Genomic DNA, 23,506 nt, shown 5'->3' with positions numbered 1-23,506 from the left:
TTTACTTTGAAACTATAACTATAACTATAAATGTCAAGGGACACATTTGGGGTTAGCATTTAAAGACTGAATTTTGTCTCCAGATCAGATGAGAAGTCAAAAATTACTGTAGGACTAATAACATTCCTTTTGAAAGCAAATTCAACTCGTGTTCGTTTTGCTGCGGTCGCACTTTAATGAAAGTTATGGCTAGTATAAGCATTATGTCATAAATAAAGCGAAACACTTTAGTCGAAAACTTTGGCCTAAAAGTTCGAAGGTTAATGGATATGGTTCAGCGAACCACCCCCCACCCCTGCCTCTGGAATGCTAGGAATACGAGCGTGTAAGTTAGGTATAATGGCCTTGTTCCCTTCCCTTCTTAGTGGTTCTGGTGGATTTAACTGTATTAACGGACACGTTTTGCACGTTCCAAAAACTGTGGTTTACTGTTTGACGTTTTTTTTTCAATTCAATCAGTAGTGATCAATTTTTGGGCTTAATTTGATTGAGTTTACATTTTCAAAATTTCTTTGAATGGTATTATCTACTCTCAATTATTTTTCCAACGATCCGAAAATCACAATCTTAATTCAAACTCTACCTACAAATCTTATTCGCAATTGTCATTTGACTGATGATAGCTAATTCGAAAAATACTTTAACGAATTTTGCGCAGAGCGGACCTCTACCTAAATGCTACTGAAGGTTGACGTCATGTTGTTGAATCACTGATTCACGGCACTTATTCATCATTTTCATGTGAAAAACTCAGGACACTTTTATCGGATCAATGTTCTGAAGCGTGTATTTAACTTGTTAATTAGCTTTTTATATCAGACCTGCACCACGAGAGATGACACAGATATGACATTTTAGAATTCGTTGCTGAAAGTTTTCAAAAGTTTTCAAAGGCGTCCAAGTTGAAAAATCTTCGATAATATAAGGCAAAAATTATATGTGAAAAATTCATTCTTCCATTAAAATAATATACGATATTTAATGATGTCCCCTATTTACTCGCTCCTGAAAATAAAATATCATGTGAAAATAAATCATAAAAAATTGATAACACAAACAAACTAAAAATATTTGGTTCAATAATTTTAAAAATCAATAAAAGATGCAAAAGAAAAAAATGCAAAGGGTACTAAACAAAGAAAATGATAAAAAATGGTGAGTTTATGAAGGTTACTGTGTATTGCATCGATCAGCTTGTTCTTACAATTTTACAATTTTTAAATCACTTGACCCAATCCAAAAGGTTAAAATATAAAAAATATGTATACTTTATTACAGTTTTATAAATAAAATAATCATCAATTTTACGAATAATTTTATAATTTTTTGTCAATATATCGTTTTTCATTACTGTTTTTAATAAGAATGGCTTGGCAGAGGGGCGCTGAGCTCTAATATATCATTCATATTAGTCATCGAGCTGTTAGAGGGGTGTTTTGTTCAAGGTGCTCAAGGATTTCTCAATCCCCAATAACTTGAATACAAAAATAAAATGTTAGCAACGATATAAATAGGAAATTAAATATCAAAAAGAGGAGTAGAAAAAAGTAGAAAAAGAATTCTAGCAGCCGACGTTGATTGTATTTCCTTTACGTCGACAAATTGGTTTTTCTGAATTGTTCTGATTGGTCACCACAAACTCCATGGATTTACCCTTGAACGTGGCTGCAAACCTGAGGAGGAAAGAGTGTATCATAAATCAGAAAACTCTCAGAATCAATAAATGCAAAATCTTTCTTCCATCACAAAGTTAGCCATTGTTTGACAGAAAGGAGTAACCTTCAAATATCGATTATATATTATTATTTAGTGTGATAATTAATGTTGTATCCTTAGGCTGTTTAGGCAAAAAAAGGCAATTTTGGGCCGGTCTGTAAAATACACGATACCAACAAAAATTTACCATCTGCCCCAAAAAACATGGCACATGAAGCTGCCTCGCCAAATTTGAGGAAAAAAGATTAAAGTGAAAAAAGTCAGAGGCGTTCCTATTTTCGGTATTTTCAAAGAAATATTTATTCTTGATATTTATAAATATTTTATTTATAAATATTCTCAAGTGGCGATGACGTCATCAATGATGCCGAAGTTTTCACCAAAGATGCTAATTCATATTTGGAACACACTTGCAAAATTTCAAGTCAATTGAATAAATATTTTAAAAGTTATCAAAAATATTCGTTTGGAGCCCCCAAGATGCTCGAAGGGTTAAAGTTATTTATGATAAACCCATAAGGTTGGGCACCGTTTTGACATTGTTTAGAACAAAAAGATTTAACATTTGGCAAGTCTATTCTGACTTTTTAATACTTACTTATCAGAAACGGCAACGTCCAGTTCACGATTGTTCAATGTTTTGTATTGTAACGCTAATTTGGCAACCAACTCGATGATTCGTGGACAATTGACCACAAAGTCTCCCTTCTGTAAAGCTTTATTCGTTTTGTCCTACAGCCAAATTAAGAAGAGAAGAGAAAGTCAAGAAAAACCAGTAACTTGAAAAATCGACGTTATCGGTCGTCAAACGTGCAAAGTTTCCTAGAGTATAATTAATTTGAGCGTTAATCAGTAACATCCGTGTCTCTGATTGAAAAAACTTTCTTTTATCAGCACTGTCGAACGTGCTAACCGCACTGGCTCAACTTCAGTATCTTTGAAATCATTCGTAGGCCCAATTGTAAACTTAATGGCTTAAGAAAAATTATAGCATTTTGGGTTTTAGCCTCGTTTAGGCTAAAAACTCGTCCCCAGGCCCCAAAAATGATAATTTTCTAAAAATAAAAAAAATACCCCCAGGGATTTGCCCAAGGATCAAGTGTGCAAAATTTCAGCCCAATCGGACCATTTTTGAAGTCTCCAGCCTGCCCCAAAGTTTTAGCCTCGTTTTGGCGAAAAACTCGTCCCAGGCCCCAAAAATGATAATTTTCTAAAAATAAAAAAACACCCCCAGGGATTTGCCCAAGGATCAAGTGTGCAAAATTTCAGCCCAATCGGTCCATTTTAGAAGTCTCCAGCCTGCCCCCAAGTTTTAGCCTCGTTTTGGCGAAAAACTCGTTCCCAGGCCCCAAAAATCAAAATTTTGAAAAATAAAAAAAACACCCCAGGATTTGCCCAAGATCAAGTGTGCAAATTTCAGCAAAATCGGACCATTTTTGAAGTCTCCAGCCTGCCCCAAAGTTTTAGCCTCGTTTTGGCGAAAAACTCGTCCCCAGGCCCCAAAAATCAAAATTTTGAAAAAATGAAAAAAACACCCCCAGGGATTTGCCCAAGGATCAAGTGCGCAAAATTTCAACCCAATCGGACCATTTTTGAAGTCTCCAGCCTGCCCCAAAGTTTTGGTGACAGACACACAGACACACAGACACACACACAGACATTCTCAGATTCTAGCTCAACTGAAGTTGAGAATACGAAGCAAGACCTATGGGACAATTACCTGCGAGTTGAGGTGAAAAACGAGCAAACCATCTTTATGAGGTGTACACGAAACCTTTTGGACATCCACCAAGTCAATTTGGTATAAAATATTACACGACGCGGGATGCAATAGAACCAAATGCTGATCAGAGAGTATCAACAGTTTTTCTACTTCCTGGAAAAAAAAGCAAGAAAGTAAAAGTGCAGCTTTGAAATAGTGAATCAATGTTAAAAAACTGTTGTTTCGGGTGATTACAAAATGAAGATACAAGTGGTTGGTTGGCTACAAAAGCTTGTGAGTTTGAAACTTTTCAAAGTGTTTTTGAATTTTTGAACTCCAAAGCTCGAATAGACAACTAATGGCGTAAATTTTAAAAAACATTTCATGCTTTCAGTCATGAAGTCATCGAAGTAATAAGAATTTTGTTCGGCCTCAAGACGTCGAAAAATGTCCAAAGGTTTTCGTGGGTCAACCGGTATGTACAAAAACATGAGGATTTCCTCGTAATCATTTGACCTGGTCGAAATTTGTATGCACTTAGGCGGAGTATCCGCATTGAAAAAAACTTCAAAGTAAATTAGATGTGTCAGTTTTGAGGGAATTTTGATTAAGGATGATGTCAAATACCTTTCCATCAGCTCTGTTGATCTTGGTGACATTTTCGACGAAGTTGAGTTGAATTAGTGTTTCTTGTTTGGCTTTGACCTTACTCCAGTTAGAATTGCTTGCCAGGTTGACAGCATCACCGCTGAATGGTGTGGCCACACTGAGCAGAAAGAAACGCATTAGAATGAAAAATGTTCTGTAATGTTATTCAGACACGTACTTTTACAGATTCACACGCCCCTACCTTGTCTAAGAGTCAGCACAACTCATTTAGTAATACTTCACGAAGTTATTAATGTTCAGCAGGCTAGCTGTGTCTACTACCTTGGTGTTTCTTATAACAGTTCGTCTTAGCGATCCACGTGGATCTTAAATAAAGAAGGGCACGAAATTTTAGCTGTTTTATTTCTCCGGGGTTTATACATGGGTGTGTATTTCGAGGCACTACTGGTACACAAATTAGAGAAAAAAGATATAATTTGTACCTTTCGGGATAGCTACTCTTTTTGTTTTTGAAAATCTCGCTCGCTTTTAATTTTTCAGAAAGAACTTTCTTCTTTTCATTAGAGATCGATTGGCGATACTTCCGACACTAAAAAGAGACAAATATCACTGACATTTATGACACACAATATACACAACATGAACCGACATAGGTTACTAAAATAGCCATTGAAATGACCCGAAACTAAAAGGTAAAACCCTCAGGAAAAAGTCCAAGGCATCCTTATATGGTTTTAATTTCAACGAATTTCGTTAAAGGGACATTACAGTAGTAAAATGTAAACATTGCGCGAACCACGTGTCATTAAAGAGAACAATTAAAATCACGTGTCCAAAACAAACTTGTAAAACGATTGAACAGTCAAAATTAGCCATATTGGTTTGATTTTTTATTTAGACATGTGACATTTGTTTTGATTTTGTATCCGCTGCATACAGTTTGTTTACAAATTTTGCAAGTACTGATATGTCCCTTTAAGATAGAAAAATTAAAGGAATTTTTCGAGCTCACCCTCCATGCGTGATGGATGACTTGTAGTTCTTTAGAAGCTTTCTTGAACAGAATTGAAAAATCTTTCCAATCATTGTCAAGAGGTGACATTGAAGGTAAGTTGTTCTGTGTTTTTATGATGAAACGAACGGCCTAAGAAAATTGGAAAAATGAGAAAATGAGTGATTAAAGTAATCTCATGTTCGTGTAGGGTAAACCAAAGGAGCAAAGTAAAAACGAAAAACCAAATAAAAGACTTTTCAAGAGGTTCAACGGTTAATTTCCTATGGCTATAACAATAAAAATGACGACCTGAAAACAATGAGTTTTCCAAGTTAAAACGAAAATGAATTTACCAGGCATTGTTTAAAAAATTTGATGATTTTGGGTGCAGCATACTTTCGTAACTTCTTTTGGTGCAACACACGATCCTATGGAAACAAAACAATGAGATATTCGAGCACCATTTCACAGTATTTGAAAACTTAGTAAATGTTTGTGGTGAATTGAATGCTTACCGACGTAGAATAAGCATAACTCATTAAATATAAAAGGCCAAAAAGAAATGTGATTATGTACATCTAAGCCAGAATTAAATTCGGAGGTGTAACCTAAAAATATGCATGCAGAAAGTTTTAATTGTCTCAGACAAAACATTTCGTTTGATCCTACTTAGGCACATCCATCGACAAAACGAAACCATTATTAACGATTTAAACATTAATGAACTTCGCATTATAGAAAGGAACTAATCAAACAAAAAAGCTCCTCGGTCATTACAAACACCCTTGTGAATTCAATAAGCAAGCTTTTATTACTGCAAAAAAAAACACCTCTATTTTGATTCGGCGAACGAACAGAATGTACCGTCATTTCTTACTTCTTCAGTTTCTTCAAAAGTGCTAAGCAATTCAACGCTACTATACTTGGCTTTTAACATCGCCAGTTTAGCTCTTTCAGCAGCTTGTCTCAAAGCTTCTTCACTCAGCGTAGCACGTCTTTGGTGCCGCATCTTCTTGACATCAGGACAATCTGTGATCAAAAGTTTAACAAAACGACCAACGGCTGGAAAGCTTTTCAACAGGTGCTTACTGGCAATCTCCTCTATTCGAGGACCGGATAACCGTAAATCTCTTTCAACGGGAGGAGGAACGTATTGTTCATGACCAGTAACAACTTCGTCACCAGCACGGTGTGTATTGCTACTGTCACACTTCGGTAAACCAGATTCGCTCATCTCTGAAACCGTATCTTCTATAATATTCATTTCAATAATAAGAGAACAATTAGAATCTACTTGTGTTTGGATTTCTTTGATTTCTTCTTCAGTCAACCAATTACTGTTTGCATCTGGGCTATTTTCGGCCTTCTTGAAAACAGCACGTTTTTGATCGAGAAGCTTCTTTTCGGTGATCTTTTTATCGTCGTACTTCTCTTTGAAGAGACGCGTTAATTCTTGGCGAAAGTTTTCAGCTGTAGAATGTTTTGATGCAGTGAAAAAGCAATGCACTAAATGGCAATTCATCTCTTTCGTCCAGGTAACGCGCGAATTTTTCCGTGCCATATCATTAGTAGATTTCTGCTGAATTTTCAGCTGCATATTTGATGCATCTCCTGTTGACTTCGGCGCTGTTTTCCCAGGCGCTCCATAAGGTTTTTTCGGCATGGTGTTACTTTTCAGATTGTCTCTCTCAACATCACGTTATTTCTCTGTTCTCCATCTTTTCCAGCCGTTCGAACAGCTGTTTTTCAGTTTTCATATGATTTTGTTATTTGTTATTTATGAGTGAAGACATTGTAAGGTCACAACAACGTTCTACAAAAGTGACGTCGATTTTTCAAAATAGTGACGTCAGTTGAAACGATTGCGAAAACGGAGTTTAGGTGGTAAACATTACTTACGCGATGTCCTCGAGCAAGTGCTTGCATCTTGATGACTGAATATCGAATGACCAAAAACAATTTCCTTTGCTGAAAAAATAAACAAACATTCCATTAACCTAATGACACAATCTCAAAGTAAATTCTAAATAAAAAAGGACCAAAACACGAATATAGGATAGGTGGTAATTATGGTTAACCTGATCAATTCAGTTACCTGGTACTTTCTGAAGTGACTTGCAATCTTGATTTGACTTGCCTTCATTCTCAGGAACTAAAGGATGAAAAATATTAAGTGTCAAATTTGCTGCAGAAAAAAAGAAAAGGTGTGAACGTTCAAATAGGAAACAGACGAGCTTACCTTGCTTCTGGCCGAGAATCCTCGAGCGACTTTCTGCAGCAGAATAACGAGAGAAATAACGCGTTCTTTTCGTTTTTCCTCCAGCAAGAAAAGCTGAGAAAGAGAGAAATTAACAATTATAATCGATTTTAAATTAAATGTTTAACATATTGAAAGTTTATCGTGGCTTGGATCACGAGATTTACGTATATTGGCTACGTTTCGAGAGATTCTTCTTCCGTCATCGGGCAATGTGGAGGATGTTTTCCCCACTATTTGCACTAACGTAGCCGAACGTAAATCTCTTGATCCAAGCCACGATAAACTTCCAATATGAATATCACTGGGTCGATAAACGCAAACTTATTTAGATTAAATGTTTAATATTCATTATTTACGTAATCTATATTCTCGTATGAAATCTCTAAATTTTAACTTTTTCAAAATATTTTAATACAATTTCAGCGCTAGGGGAGGCTTCTATCTTAGGATATTAGATCCAAAATATAAAAAGAACCTTGGCAAAAAAATAACCTAATTGACGAACATAAAACAATTGGTGTTTGTAGTATTATGAAAAGAGATAATTAAAAAGGTTAAGAAATTTAACAACAAGCTTACCGTTCGGGGGTCACGGATAAAAAGTTTGGTTTTTCCAAATTCGATGTCCGGAGAACTAATGTTCAAAACCTAAGGTAAATAATAAATGGATAAAGAATAAATCACAATTTTAGAATTAAATGAGAATAGAAAGGATGAAAGAAAAGAAAAATTGTTCAAAATTCATTAACAATCACCATCACCACTAAAAGGAGAGAACATGCTCTAGTAGACACAAACCTTCATAATTTCTTGCACGCCTTCCTTGGCGTTCCCACGTCGATAGTTGGGCCATGTATCATCACATAACATCTTATACCTCATTAAGACCGAATTGTATGGTTGACGGTAGCAATATCCCGCACGTCGAACGCGAATGTTCTCTAATAGCCTGAACCAAATAAATAGAATAGTTCAAAATATTAGTCACTTCATTTAAGGCCCTTGGTTTGGCCCTTGGCGCGGTCCGATGAATTATTGTATCGTATGATATAACTAACCGTCAATGGCCGTGACGAAAGATAAAAATATGTCGACGCTTAATACTAAAACATCTATTAGCCTGTACTCACGCAACAACAGCCTATAAAATGAATATACGTTCTACTCAGAAAGATTAAAAGATGCTGCCTCAGCTCTTACCCTAAATATCGAACTTGATGTCTTGTGATGTTGTCCGAAAAGACGGAGGGAGATTTGATATCATTCGGCTAGAGGTTTGTAAAGAAAAATTTAGAAACTTAGATTTTTCAGATAAAATGCCAAAGCATTTAGCATAAAAATAGTATGTCCTATCATCTACACAAGTTAACTAAAAGAAAACAATTTTAAGAAGATAATTATGGAAACGAGATGAAGCACAAGGTGGAAATTTTAACAGTTCCCCACTTCGTATAATGTCATTGTAACTCTGCATTTTCTTTTCTCTCGTGAACCTATTCCTTAACATCGTGTAATGGGATATGGGAAGCAGCATACCTTGATGCAGCGGATGTAGTGAGGTCGTTTACTCATCAAATCTTTGACCAGCATAGAAACGGAGGACTTCATTTGTTGCCCAACTGTTGGTGGTCTTTTCTTGTTTTTATTGATCGGGTCACCTGTAAGTGACATAACAATGAATTCAACAAATTAATCTTCAGAGGACCAATCAGAATTCAAGCCATTCTAGACGAGGCCGTCCATACTCACAGGCTCACATTACATTCAAAATAAATCTTTCAAGTTTAAGTCATGGAAATAGACCAGTTGTGACAATCAATTTTGTTTACTTCTTCAAGGAAGTGAAGCTTATACCTTCAGGGAACATTTCTTTGAGAAAGAAGAGATCGCAACTATACATGGCTTGTGACATATCCTTGAATAACAGGTCATTGTTCTTGTCAATGAAACCGTCTACATTGTATGTAACCTGTACAGGATAAAGGAAAAGAAAGCATAACCCATCCATCTGATAATGAGAAGCTACTCGTTAATGCATAGAGGAGAATGATCCATTCAAAGAGTCCTTACTCTTACTGATGGTCATATTCTAAAATCAATACAGAGAGAAATATTTTCACCCACCATAAAGTAAAAATTAAAGATTAAAGAAAATGACGGCTTACATTTCCAGCAAAATGTTTGAGCAAGAAACATTCGAATCCAAGTTTAGTGTCTGATCGACTCTTGGTTCGACTGTCGTAGTGTTCATGTTTCAAACAAGCTGTGTTCAGTTTGTCCAAAAATGTCTTATCTGTTACCTGAAGGATGAAATATACATGCAAGTTAGAGATTGTACTCTATAAGAATCGATATGAATTTATCTAAGGCAAGAAATATGTAATGATTATTATTATTTCAAACACAAATTTAGCATGTCCATTATGATCAGACTAGTCTTCACCTAGCTCATTTGCAAGAGGAAGAAAGTGCGAGAAAAGAAAACTTACATTTCCAGGAAGAAGACACTGTTCATCAAGGTGTGCCAAAATACCAACTTTGGGCTGAGAGGGAAAAATAAGTGGAAATGATCAAATCTTCAATCATGGACATAAAATTGTCAATGTGGAGTGAATAGGGAAACAACGACGTAATCACAAAATAATTAAAAACAAGACCGATGAAGTTTCGGACGGTATCTTACAGCGTCGATCAATTCACAAATGACAGCATTGTTGAAATAGTCAATGTGGATCCATTCTATTCCCTAAAAATGATAAAGCGAGGATAGTTAAACCTGAAGTATTAATTCAAATATCAACCTAAAAAACGAGGTTTTCTCGAAAGGAATCTTTTTCGTTATGAAATGTTAGGTTTAAAATACTTGAGGGTGGAATAGCTACCTCTTTGACGTATTCTTCTTGTTCAGTTTTCAGCGTCAACTCAATGAAAAGTTGTTGAAGTTTCTCGTTGCAATAATTGATAATGAACTGCTCAAAAGAATTTGCCTGTGAAATAAAAATGCCCAGTTCTGTCAATCTTACGAGTTAAAAAGTCGAAGCTGGAGTCTATAGAATATTCTCTTTCATAATTTCAATAATTTCGTATTTTTAGATGGCATTAAACATATAGAAAAATGAATTATTTCCCACTTTTGACGTACAAGAAAAATAAAAATGAAAGTTGCAAGTCGGGATGGTCTACATACCTCGAACACTTCGAAACCGTAGATGTCGAGAACACCAATAACTTTCTTTCCATAGGCACGTTGTGGTGCTCGAATCTTGTCATTGATTCTTTGAATGATCCAGCTGAACAAACGATTGTAGATGGCCTTACATAACGCATCACGACCGTATAACGCCTGATAGAAAACAAAGTTCGTGGACCAGTACCATTTTTGAGATTTGATACCTTTCATAGCTTCAACGTTTAGAGTTAATTACAAATACTCGTTGGCAAACCGAGACAACAGTCATCATTAGATACAGTATTAAAAGAGAAAGTGTAACATAACGACTCAAGTAACCATTTTCACCTAAGGTGATCAAATTAAATTTGTTATTTCATGGGCCCGAACGACCCTGTCTTTACTGTTAGAATTGCTTGAACGTCAATCGGATGTTAGAACTTATAAAAGCGTATTATTGACAGGTTTACTTACGTCTGATTTGCTGAGATGCGTGGTGACTTTATCAGTTGCTGATTGAACAGTTCGTGTGATCAAAATGTTGATCAATTGCTCTGGTGTGCAACCGAATAATTTGGCTGCATTCACTATCTCTGTAAGAAAGTTAGAAAGAAAATTGGTACTAATTAATTGGTATCATTTTCGATTGCAAAATCCTGAGAAAGTAGTTGAAAGGGTAATCAAAAGGTCAACGGAAGTTTTCATAAAATTTCACAAATTCTTTTTGCTCTTGGTTATAAGCATACTACTTTAAATCAGATTAAATTTCGCGAGCGAAAAAAAATCGCAAAATTTTCTGGATTTAATTTTGAGTCAGAGCTTTGAGAAATTTCGCGTGGATTTAATTTCGCGAAAATGGCAAAAATTCGCGCGAAATCGCGAAATTTAATCCAATAAAGTAAACGAAGAAGTACGATAAACCTTTATCACCTTTATCATCGACCACATTCACCGTGTCCATTCCATTTCTAAAAGTGTCCGAAAATCGGACGTTGCCAAGGTGCAAAATGGCGGCAATTAAACGATATACACCATGAATTTCGTCTTGTAGAAAGCCAATCTTCTTCATTGCCGACTAAGAATAATTTGAAAAGAGCGTTAGTTCTGATGATGTGCTTTTAATCTGCGTTTTAATCTTAGTGCTGCCACGATCCTGAAAATGCAACAATATGGCGGAAATCAACGAAAATTCTAACAAGGAAATTCAACAAAATTATGGATATTGCACACCCAATAACTGTTTAACAAACACCATCATAGCAGATAATGACACCTTACAATGTAGGAGATGTGATAGACTTGTCCATTATGCCTGCTCTGAGCTACCGGCTTATCAGATTCAGATTTGTCTGCAATATAAAAGCCGGCGCTTCGAATGTGTAAATTGTGTTAAAATAACGCCACTCTTACTTGAGAGGATTAAAACAAGCAGACAAAAAGCTCGCAGTCACATCACAACAAAAGAAGCAGATAAAGATGAACATTAAGGATCGAAATTAGGTTTCAACGAGAGAATAACCTCTCTAGAAAGGAAAGTCGAGAAGCTAATGGATAAAAAAGACGTAAACAAAGAACGGAACAACAAACGATCTGAAGCACAGCTCAACAATACAGAAACAAAAAAACAATCATATGCAGAAGTCACCAAAGAAGATCTACAAAAACAAGAGGTGACCATAAAAAGTTTCATCAAATCAGTGAACGAAGAGGAGCGTTGGCTCAAATCAACCAAGTGCAACATCATGGTGCATGATTTAGGTGAAAACAAGCACGAAAACGAAGAACAGCAACGAGTTGGCGACAAAGATTTTATAGAAAGAATACTGAAAGCACAAATGGGTTTCGATGTGACGATAATCAAGGTAGAACGCATAGGTGCTCGTAAAGATGAAATGTATACAAATGAACGATGGAGACCATTAAAAGTTACTATCGAGAGTGAAGAAGAAAGGATTAAAATACTTGCATCAGCCCACAAACTAGATAAAGATGATTTTAGAGTGTCAGACGATTTTTCAAGGAAAGAACGCGAGATAATAAAGCAATGGCATCATAAAGCAAAAGAAAAAACATCGAAAGAAAAAGACAAGAGTCATATATGGAAAGTGAGAGGTAGTCCTAGGACTAAACTCTATTTAAAGAAATTTACGACGGAAATAATATCATGATTGTAAGAAGAGTGGGTCAGAGGCCCAGTAGCTGTAAAACTCTATAATAGAATTGACAAACTAATGGAATGATAAGATCCATAAATTGTAAAGATGTAAGATTGTTTCATAGAGGTCAATAGACCTAAGAAATACACTTCTATAAATTAAAAAAAAAAAAAAATTTAAACACACACACATAAGCATAACATGTACCCTATCAGCCCTTTTTATACCAGCCCTAAGTAAAACAGGCACTTTTTGAGCTTATTACGCAAGTTGATGACGTAAAAAAACTATAAATTCGCTAAATTTGATTCAAAGCAGATGAGCCGAATTCCACAGTTAATTTCTGGTAAATTGCTGACCAATAAAGATCGATACTTTTCGTAAAGTTTTAGATATAGAGCAAAAAAACTTTTATTTTAATTTTCTTATCAAAATGTAATTCATGATTTAAACCAGTAAAACTACTTCCACAGCTCTTAGGTTGTAAGTGTAGATTCAGACCCTTTTCAATGTAATTCATGATTTAAACCAGTAAAACTACTTCCACAGCTCTTAGGTTGTAAGTGTAGATTCAGACCCTTTTCACACCGGCACTTTATTTGCCGGCCCCAATTTCAACGGATTCACCAATGCAATGAGAGCCGTGTGAAAAGAGCAGCTAAGGTAGTCGAATCTTTTGGATAAAAGCCCTGAAACAAAGCTAAGAATTTGAATAGCGTACCTCGACGACGGAGAACATCTTTCGATCATCAATGGTTGGGACAGTATAACATCCGTTTTGATTCAACCAACCGTATGTATCCATGCTTCTTTCCAAAGATAATTTACCTGATGATCAAAAATGAAAGATTACTAGTTCTGCTAGTTTAAGAGTCGTAAGAGAAAGTACTGATTATACAAATTGGATAGCACTAATAGATTTCTTAGATTTATTTACTTTTATAGTTATTTTTCTAGGTCAGGTCCTTTGTCTAGGATGGTTTAGTGTCTACCTTTTTCATACAAATTGCTCAAAGATAACTCTGGAAAACACAAATATGCTCCACAAACAAAACTTTAGATTCACTTACTAAGTAATTCATCGCTTCCACCAGTCAATAGATAGTAAAAGATGTGGAAATTTCGCTCCCCTGATAATTGATGAACTACACGTGACTAAAATGAGGAAAATAAAATCAATGTTTGCATGAAAGGTATACAAATAACGCCACATCTATCTGCGGTAAGATTCTGCTTTCTTGGGAACGATTCTTGAATGGAAAGTTTTCTAATTTTGCCATGATATTGTAGAATAACAATCGTAAAATCATAGACTTACCTTTTCCAGTAAATCTGAAAGAACGAAAAAAAATTATCATTAAAACGAATGAAGCAGTCTTCAAGTGAAATTTTCTCGAAAAATACAAATAAATCAATATTATGGTGGCTTGGCTAAAATTGGGGAAAGTTGGAAAGGCAAATATCCAAAATTGTAAATTGAAGCTGATATAGTTAGAGGGGCGCCGAAGTTAGTGATCAAAAGGAGTCTTTATAAACCCCCATAAATTCAGCTACACTCCGCATTTCTGGAACTTTTATGACGACAATCAATGGAGGAATGGGGATAAAAGAAGGGTTCACTTACAATTAGTGATAACACCACCGATTGGAAAACCTTTGAAATCGAATTCCAAATCCATGTATTTCCCCTAGAATGAAAGTATGAAACAAAAAAATCAAACTTCCCGAAAAAGGGACCAGGAATAGTCATTGGACTTAGCTCTGCTTATCTCTTGCCTCTGAGGCAATGAACCAGCCCATGAGATTTTGATTTTTGTCATAGTACTTACAAATCTACTTGAATTGTCGTTCCTCGTTGTCTTGGCGTTTCCGAATGCTAGAATGAAGATGCAATGAAGTTCATTTCAAGAATAAGTAAACATATAAACTCTCAGAAGGCCCTCCAAAAAGGCCAGGGTATCAATATAAAGCATTTTAATCTAATTTTTTTTTAATTTCTTAATATTTTATTGAATTTTGTAGAATTCAGCCAAAAAGAACAGAAAGCCTATTTTTGAATTTCGCTGACACAGAAGAGCTTTGAAGATACAATCGAACACGCTGAATTTTAAAACTGAGCTAACGTACCTTCTAAAACAGGATTAGATTGAAGGAGTTGTTCCTTGATTTCTCCAACTTTATCGCCATGCCCAGAGACGGCTGCAACGTATCTCATCACGATTTTTGATGCCTCTGAAAAGAAGGGAATTAAGATTCCATATTGATTAACATATTGGAGATTGCTTGCCCTAGTTTGAAACATTGTGTAGCTGAATAAACTAATAGCGTTAAAATAGCACTAACAGCATTGAAATCGAAAGCCATGGATAAACATTAGCAAGGTCATTTATCAAGGGAGTTTCCAAAGGTTATGAAATTATGCAAGAGGATGTTCTGCGAAGAAAGTTTACCCGTTTTCCCGGCACCACTTTCACCAGAAATGATGATACATTGATCCAAATTGTAATCTCGCATACTACAATAAGCATCGTCTGCCAACGAAAATCTAATGAAGAAGTAATTTAAGTGAAAGTTAAAGCAAGGATTTTTTTGATTAAATGGTGTTGAAGTTTGAGTCACCAAACATTTCTCACCAGGTCAATTTCCTAATTTTGAAAAGGTATCCTCTGTTGAGAACTTCCGTGTGTTGGTCGGTGAAAGAAATACTTACATATGAGGAGGAACTTCGAAGATATTTTTAGTTCTGTATTCTTGCATGTATTCTCTGGTGTAGATGGGGAGTGATTTGTAAGGGTTGACAGACACAACCACATCACCGATGTATGTCTGAAATTCGAAATTGTACAGGTAGAGTAATGCAGAGGTAAACAATTGATTTGCAATGAAAATAGGGGTTAAAGGTCAACAAGTTGCTATATATAAATTAACGAAGAGCACAATCGCGGCTGCTTTTAAATTCCCAAAAAATACATGAGAAATTGTTTTTAAAGATCAGAGCCTAAACACTTTGAAGCAAGATATAAACACTACTTACGTATATTTTGGATTCATTGAAGCGAATCTGAAGATTGTGGAGAAGATTATCTTCGGTGACAGGATCCAAGAGGACCATGTCATTGACACCTACTTCTTTATTGGTAATCACCATATCTGATCTGACTTCTCTAGGTATTTGTGTTTTTAGATGATGTGTTGTTATTCTGTTCTACTTTTTGTTGAAAAATGAAACGATTGGTTTAATCACAATATTCTTAAGTTTCATTCCTTTATATTCTATTATTTGAAAGGAGGCTGTCTCATTCTTGCTTGGTCAGATAACTGTGAGTATAAAAGTAATACAGCAGACGATCAACAATGGTATTGCAGAAGAAGGGGCACCCTTATAACTCAACAAACGTAAATCATCATAACAACGAAGGGATCGAGTCGACAGGAAGTTTTCTCTTTTTCAATTTCACTTTGAACAACACAATGAAGCTAGACATCTAAAGCATTCATTACAACAAAACGAAGTGTGTCGTCAATAGCAAAGATTCTTGATTAAGCAATAAGCAAGTCATTTTAAAATCTTTAATCTTTTAATTAAGCATGATATGCAAACGTGCCTTCTGGTCGATCACCGCTTGGAGATCTGTATTTCCTGAATACAAACATATATAATTGAAGGCTTGTGATGGAGTTTGGCAGGTGATTTTTCTCCCATCTTAGCAAATAATTAAGATAAAATCCAAACAATGTCAAACATTACAACTGTGATAAGTCAATTCACAAAAAGTTTCAAACCTCGAATTTCATGTATAAAAACTTTCAGCTTTAGAAATTTCCAGATTTATAAAGCAGAAATTCAATCTCTTGACAAGTCTATAAAAGATAAAAATATCGAAACGTATCATCTGCAAGATCTTTGCATATCCATATATCTTATCCATGTGAGGATTACGATATTTGAACAGGGATGGCGATGAAAAAAAAACAGACGAGAAATATGTATTTCACTCAGCAATTAAATATTGCTCTATTTAATTTCCATCGACTGTTATATCCGTTTGCTAAGAAAATAAGCTAAACAAGTGGACATAAGACAAAACACGATACCTACTGTAATTAGTTTTTTCGTTGAGTTACAATTTCAAAGTCGAATATGAATTACTAGAATTGAGGACTAATCGAGAGATCGTGTGTTATGTTTATGTTTATGTTTTATAACCATCCCAGAAGATTATGGTTGAGTTGAAAAGATAACTTGACCAAATCTCACTTAATCATCGAAAGCTAACCCACTGGAAGACTTTTTCCGATCACCATCAAGAGTTTTTCAAAAGATTTATATCCCCTCACAAAACACAAATTACTCACAATCCCCATCAAAATATAAGGAAGACCAAAAAAGACAATCTTTCCTTTAAGAGGAACAAAACGATGAAAAATTAAACATTTTAAAACAGAAATTCAAATTCTTCAATAACGTCTACAATTAAAGAAGATTTATTTCTTCTCAGCACACCATTTTCTTTCCAACAAAACATGAAAAGACTCCCCTCCTTACTTAATGTAAAGAAAAATTGTTCAATATTTGATAGCTCGATAGATCCTTTTTCGTTTATATAGTACACCTTTAATATCAACAACAGAAAATCTGTCAACAAAGAAGCTAGACAAACACTGAACAACATTTTATAAACTGCATGCAATTTTTTATTTGATTGGCACTTTCTAAAAGACGATTTTTCTTCTAGCCTTAAAAAAGCGATTGAGATTCAATGTCTATAGCCTTCGTAAAACTGACAAAATAATACAATTAATATCCGGAATAACCTGAAGTTTGATCGACATTTCAGACAGTTGCAATCAACAAAACTTTTTTGAAATGATTGAGGAAAGAGCTTTTGTTCTCACTTGACAACGTTCGCAGCAAATTCTAATTAATGAGAAAATGCTTAAAATGTTAATGACGATCTAAAAGAAAATGCTAAGTAATATCAATCAAGAAAGGAAAATTCATCCCACAACAATAAAAAATCCTCAAAAAGAATATAACTATAATTGAAATTGACGTAAAACTTCTTATAATTCTAATCAAGATACGACACACGTCAATAAAACCTTAACCTCAAACATTTTTGTCCTACAAAGTAAAGGTCTAGGGTTGTATAATATGATAAGCAAAGATCAACACACAGAAATATGGACTGATTGATGGATGTAAAAGATGATGAATGACTGTTTTCCTTTAACTGTGAATTCGAAACGTGATTATAAAAACACTTCAAAGACACCCAGACAGATCCTTCATAACATAAACCAAAACTCCTTTGAATGAAGGAATGATTACATCATGAGCAACACAGGATAAATAAAACCTTTTTAATCTATAACGTTTATCCATCTTCTCTTTCCACCATTTATATGGCACCTTGTGATAATGAATCAACGATTTCCATCATCTGACTGACTCTAATTTCTCTTGTCATTTTTGTCATTTGAAAAATTAATCTAAATTACAAAAGAAGCCAAATAAGGCGAAAATGTTTGAGCAATTAGTAACTTCGAACTGTAAATTGATTTAGCAATAAGTACCTTCTTCTAACGTCATTCACACGAAAATAAACAAACTCCTTTTATCCAAACTGTCACACATTGTTATCAAGTTGTTTATTTTGGAGAAAATGACGGTCTAGTGAAATTGTATATTTTAATACTTTTACTTCCTTCTGGTATAAAGCTTCGAATATTTTTTAAACGATACAGACACTGAAACGATACGAAAACGGAAGGGTAGTGCCAAAAGTATCAAGTTCTCATTCTTCTAATTTAAATCATAGTCCGTATAAAAAACCCAGGTCTGGAAGACTTTTGTTACTCACCATTGTTTCTTACTTGAACTTGCGTTGAGAAATTAGATTGTTCTGCTAACTTTTTTATCATGTGATTAATCTTAAACCAATCCCAAGAGGAGTACTTGGTGAAATGAGCAAATCAATTTTTATCTTTTATATAGCACGTTTTTTTATAAGAACATTCAAAACTTTTGAAACCTTCGGATATTCTTAACTTTTTTAGTTTTAAGCCTGAAAATGTTCCTAGCATGTTCTTATTTTCCACATTTTGTTAGCATTTTTGCCCATCTTCTGAAGAAATCGGGTGTTTTAGAGTCCCCAAAGCATTAAAATGTTCTTAACTTGTTCTTAACATTTTGGCCATCGAAGCCTTATGTTCTTATATAATTTTCTTTATAAAAAAAGTGTATTAACAAAGGAAAAAGCCAACAAAAAGTTTAAACAATAAGCTTCAAGACCAGGGTTTTTTATGAGGACTATGTTGAAATTGGAAACCGTTATAGTAAGATAGTTCAAATCATGAATCCAATACCCAATTTCCATACCAAATACAAAAACTCTGGAAAACAACCTGGTTATCAAAACTAATCCATGAACATTGAAACAATGAAACACATAAGACATAACTGGTCAAAATACAAAAAGCATATCTATTGGGTGAAACTATCAACACTATTGAAAAAGAATTTTGAAAAAGAAACAAAAAAACTATTAAACGCTTTATTTTATAAAAACAATCCACTATCAGAAAAATGCACAGCTTAATAAATAAGGTTTCTAGAAAACTCAAACCATCGCGCTTTATTACCGTGACATTTTCTTCGTTTAGAAAAAATAATGATAAAAATAATAATTTGCCTAAAAGAACATTGATCTATGCTTATAAATAGCGATTCTATTAGATAAAGGTTTGTTTTTTGAGCCGAAAATCTTTTTTTGTGAAAATCTGCTTCAGCCATCTTTTACCAATGATGCTAGCCTTAAACTTTCATGCAAAAAATCTGAAAAAATTAATGATCCAATTTTTCACAAAAGTCTTAAAAACCCTTTTGTTAGCCGTTTTTTGACTGAAATTTGCCCAAAAAGTTTTTTTTTCGAAAATCGGGCTCCGTCACATTTTGGCCACCCACCATTTTGCACCTTTGTAACAAAAATCAAAAGACTCCTATATGATTCAATCCTGAGAAAAATTGGTAACAGACGAACGGACAAACGAACAGACGAACGAACACAGGTTAATCTATAGGACCTCCACCCCACCGGGGTAGGTTCAAAAAACTAGCAAAAATATATTAGAAAATCATTTTCACAACATAGTACTGTTGCAAAGACAATCTATTGTGATTGAATTTTGATCTTTTAAATAGTCTCCCACGTTTCGTGTGCTTATCATCGTTGAACATTAACAGTTTAATGGAACGTTCGTCGGTCGAGCATGTTTAGCACATTCAAGCTGCTGTTTTCAAATAAAATTGGACGAATCAGATGTACAACATATTTCATGGAGTCTTTTGTTGGTTATTTGATAACTGCAAACGTTGTTAGATTCATTTACAAAAAGAAATCCACCTCTAACCATTCGACGTGTGAATCAACGATGAGTGACGTTTAGTCTCTCGAGTTGGCTTGAATCTAAATTTAATTTGCAGCGGAGACAAAAAAGGCTATAAGTATAACTTTTGATAGAATTCGAATTAGATAGCGGTTTTGTGCTCGCTCTGGTAAGTTATGGCATGTCTTAAAATTACCATAATTTTTAGATCGCATTAGTCGACAGAAAATGACCAAACAAATGACTGAACATGAAGGGTACTATGATGTAGTTTCTAACCTGAGGTGTAACCTAATTGTTTTTTCGCTGATTTTCGCGAAAAACCGCAAAAACTGATTATTACGTAATAATCGATGACGTCATCAAAATTAAAAATTGAATTTCTCAAGAATGGTTTATCCAATTGTCTTCAAACTTTAACCAAAGATGTATCGTACTAAAGTCGATCATTTGAAAAAATTTTCTTATCGAAATTTCAATGACGTCAGCAGAAAAATCCTATTTTCTGCTGACGTCATCAAAATTTCGAAAAATTATTTTTTTCAAAAGATCGACTTTAGTAAGATACATCTTTGGTGAAAGATTGAAGACAATTGGATAAACCATTCTTGAGAAATTCAATTTTTAGTTTTGATGACGTCATCGATTATTACGTAATAATCAGTTTTTGCGGTTTTTCGCGAAAATAAGCGAAAAAACAATTAGGTTACACATCAGGTTAGAAACTACATTATAGTACCCTTTATGTTCAGTCAATTGTTTGGTCATTTTCTGTCGACTAATGCAATCTAAAAATTATGGTAATTTTTAATTTTTGAGACATGCCATAACTTACCCGAGCGTTAAAAAGATAATTTGGATTGAAATATTATCAAAAAAGAAAAAAATTAAAAAATGGAAAAACGAAGAAGAGGAAAATCAGCTTCTTGTAGATTAATGCTATCTTCATTTTTACATCAGAAATTCTTTAATCTTAGAACCTCATAAATGCGCAGAAAATTCAAATATATTCATAGAGTTGTAAACTACAGCCTAAAACTTTGTCCTGGTTGACTTGAAAAAAGAGCTCTTTTTATTTTGAGACAATTATTGAAGAAGTTGATTTTCTACGTCTTCTTTATGATAGTATTCCACTCTCTTTTGTCTTTTCAACAAACACAAAATCGCTATCAAAAGTTATACCCTTTTTTGTTTCCGCAGCAAATCATAATGAGAGATAGACTTCAAATTCAAATTTTGGCATGAATAGATATAACTATTTAAGAAAATGATGCGAGTTTTCAAAGAAGTATTAAAGTTTTGAAGAAGATTGGTCATTTCTGCAAATTTATTATTTGCCTGTTGAAAACGGTAATATTATTTATTACTATTAGTTATTTCACTGTCCAATAATAGAGCAATCGGCTAACATGAGACTCGCTTTTTTGTTTTGATGGTGTTTAAAAACTGAAATATTTTTGCAAGGTTAGCATTTTTTCATTACAATGCAGACCTCAATTCTGATACTGTCAAACTGGCTTTTATCCTGATTTCAATGGTTTAAAAAACGTCTCTATCATCCATTTTTTATGTACGTTTTTCTATTCCCTTTTAACTTCTTGAATTTGTCTATAGGTGTTGTACATTTTTATTACAAACTTTTCTCAAAGTTTAACATAGATAAATTGAATGAATTTAAATTTATGAACATTCCTATTGCATAGAAAAAGAAATATACGAGAAGATAAGAATGTTGCAATGTTAAGTTGAAGGAGATTTGGAAATCTTGTCATAATCTTGTCATAGGCTACGCCATTTTTCGCAATTTTGTCTTTTTTGCAAGTTTTTTTTTTCCAGCACCAGTTCATTTTGACATAAATTTGAATTGATATGGAATTGTTTACACTACAATGACGTCTAATGCTATTTTTAGGTATCTCCTCAATTGGGTATTTGTGCAATTTTTTCTTGGTAACCTTATTTTGTCTTCGATGTCTTCTAAAGCAGTCTAAAGAGTGAATAGTCAGGTAGAATTGCATAACTACGCGGACAAAAATGGTGTAGAGATGAAATTTTGCACAGAGGTCCAGGAACATGTCAGGAATCAGGGCTACATGATGAGCTTGTCAACGTTCCAATTTATTGCTCTCAGTACAAATGCTGACGTCATCAAAATCATCATTTTTTGGACTTTAGAGGTCATATCTCGGGATCATGTGGTCCAAATTTAAAAAATGACCCCATTTTCTTTATCTACTCATCAAGAGGAATCTCCTTGTTTAGCTATTTTCGATATTTGAAAACCATTGAAAATCAGTTATCCCCCCTTGATTAATTGTAGAAAAAAGTACCATGTCCGCCATTATGGATTTGAGGGTGCTCCCATCTTCCTGGGGGTAGGGCTTTTTTTTGGTGATTCCTGACACGTTCCTGGACCTCTGTGCAAAATTTCATCTCTACACCATTTTCGTCCCGGTTTTGGCGGTTTATGACCTAATTCTACCTGACTAGAAAGCTTTTGTAAGAAACTTTTTTAAATTTCTATAGGAAGAGTTTTTCTTCAGTGTGGACCAATTTTTGGTGAGGAAAGATCTAATGTTTTCTCATCATAAAAGGCTGTTAAATGAAAAATAGAAAAAATAAAATATGGCAATAAAATTTTAAATTCTGGTGGTCTGAACTTGACCCGAATATCAATGTTTGTGCCAAAAGAATGAGTTGCTAGCTATTTGGCCTGAACGTGACCTGAAAATGTTTGGGGTATGTTCAGGTCATATCATGGGTCATAAGAGACAGCTACACTGTTATTCAACCTTTTCAAATCAAGTAAAACATAGTGTCGGTATAATTAAAAACTTAGAATGAAGGAAAGAGAAAAGGGCTACTGTCAACAACCAAGGCAGTATTACTTCTTTTCAAAGTGCTGACATCGAAACATAATGACAAATGTTGACAATAGAAACATGTACTTCATTCAGAATCACTTCTTTCCCGCAACAACATGTTAAAAGTTTCAAAGAGCATGATTGTATATGACATTTGTCTGCTCTCCTCTGCACACTCTCCACTGTTTTTGTAACTTGTTTAAAAAATGTAAAAAATGGGGTGGTTTCTATAAGGATGCGTATTGAAAGAATAAAAGGAATATCGGTGATTACCTTTTTGGCCCATTTTAAACAGACCCTATTATGCCACTGCATTTGGTCATAAAATACCTTATCAGTAAAATTATTTTTGTCAGGTCGGCTGAGAAGCTCATATTTTGGAATAATGATCAGACAAATCAATTAATTGAGGCATATGCATGTTTCCCACCAGTGATGCAAGTTAGCTACCTGATTTTACGGTAGCGAGTCGAACAAGTAAATGTTGAACAATTGGGCTGTCAAACAACTGGAGTTCTAACTTATTTGACAGTCAACAGTTCAGCTGTTTAAGAGTTTCATCAAAATGTTGAACAAAGGTACTATTGAACAAGTGACATGGGACCAAAGTCTAAAACATGTACCGTTATTTTGTATAAGATTCCCAT

General features: G+C 34.4%; 2 protein-coding genes across 3 annotated transcripts in view; one reads left to right on the top strand and one right to left on the bottom strand.

Moving 5' to 3' along the window:
• Window positions 1–23,506, top strand: part of LOC136813397 (nuclear envelope integral membrane protein 1b-like) — a 351,044-nt gene that overhangs the window by 193,252 nt on the left and 134,286 nt on the right. The gene's annotated exons all lie outside the window — the stretch shown is intronic.
• On the bottom strand, window positions 934–15,849 carry LOC136813382 (unconventional myosin-Ia-like). Of its 2 annotated transcripts, none has more exons than XM_067069899.1 (31): window positions 15,641–15,849; window positions 15,317–15,432; window positions 15,057–15,151; window positions 14,734–14,838; window positions 14,436–14,482; window positions 14,231–14,294; window positions 13,925–13,938; window positions 13,677–13,761; window positions 13,328–13,434; window positions 11,372–11,525; window positions 10,925–11,043; window positions 10,469–10,624; window positions 10,164–10,268; window positions 9,965–10,027; window positions 9,771–9,824; window positions 9,447–9,581; window positions 9,136–9,250; window positions 8,818–8,939; window positions 8,482–8,549; window positions 8,080–8,230; window positions 7,861–7,929; window positions 7,261–7,353; window positions 7,117–7,173; window positions 6,921–6,989; window positions 5,375–5,449; window positions 5,040–5,171; window positions 4,510–4,616; window positions 4,046–4,184; window positions 3,437–3,592; window positions 2,315–2,448; window positions 934–1,673 (listed from the first exon to the last, which is right to left on the bottom strand). In XM_067069899.1, the coding sequence occupies exons 1-31, from the start codon at window positions 15,752–15,754 to the stop codon at window positions 1,562–1,564; spliced, it is 3,132 nt and encodes a 1,043-aa protein (XP_066926000.1). In that variant the 5' UTR covers window positions 15,755–15,849; the 3' UTR covers window positions 934–1,561. The 2 variants fall into 2 exon arrangements, with proteins under 2 accessions (XP_066926000.1, XP_066926001.1); XM_067069900.1 differs by having other exon boundaries at window positions 11,381–11,525; window positions 15,641–15,848.

Source organism: Clytia hemisphaerica, unplaced genomic scaffold (genome assembly GCF_902728285.1).
Source record: "Clytia hemisphaerica strain Z4C2 unplaced genomic scaffold, Clytia hemisphaerica genome assembly, whole genome shotgun sequence".
NCBI classification, from domain to species: Eukaryota; Metazoa; Cnidaria; class Hydrozoa; order Leptothecata; family Clytiidae; genus Clytia; species Clytia hemisphaerica.
Note: the sequence above shows the minus strand (reverse complement) of the source record. Positions and strands in the feature narration are given on the sequence as shown.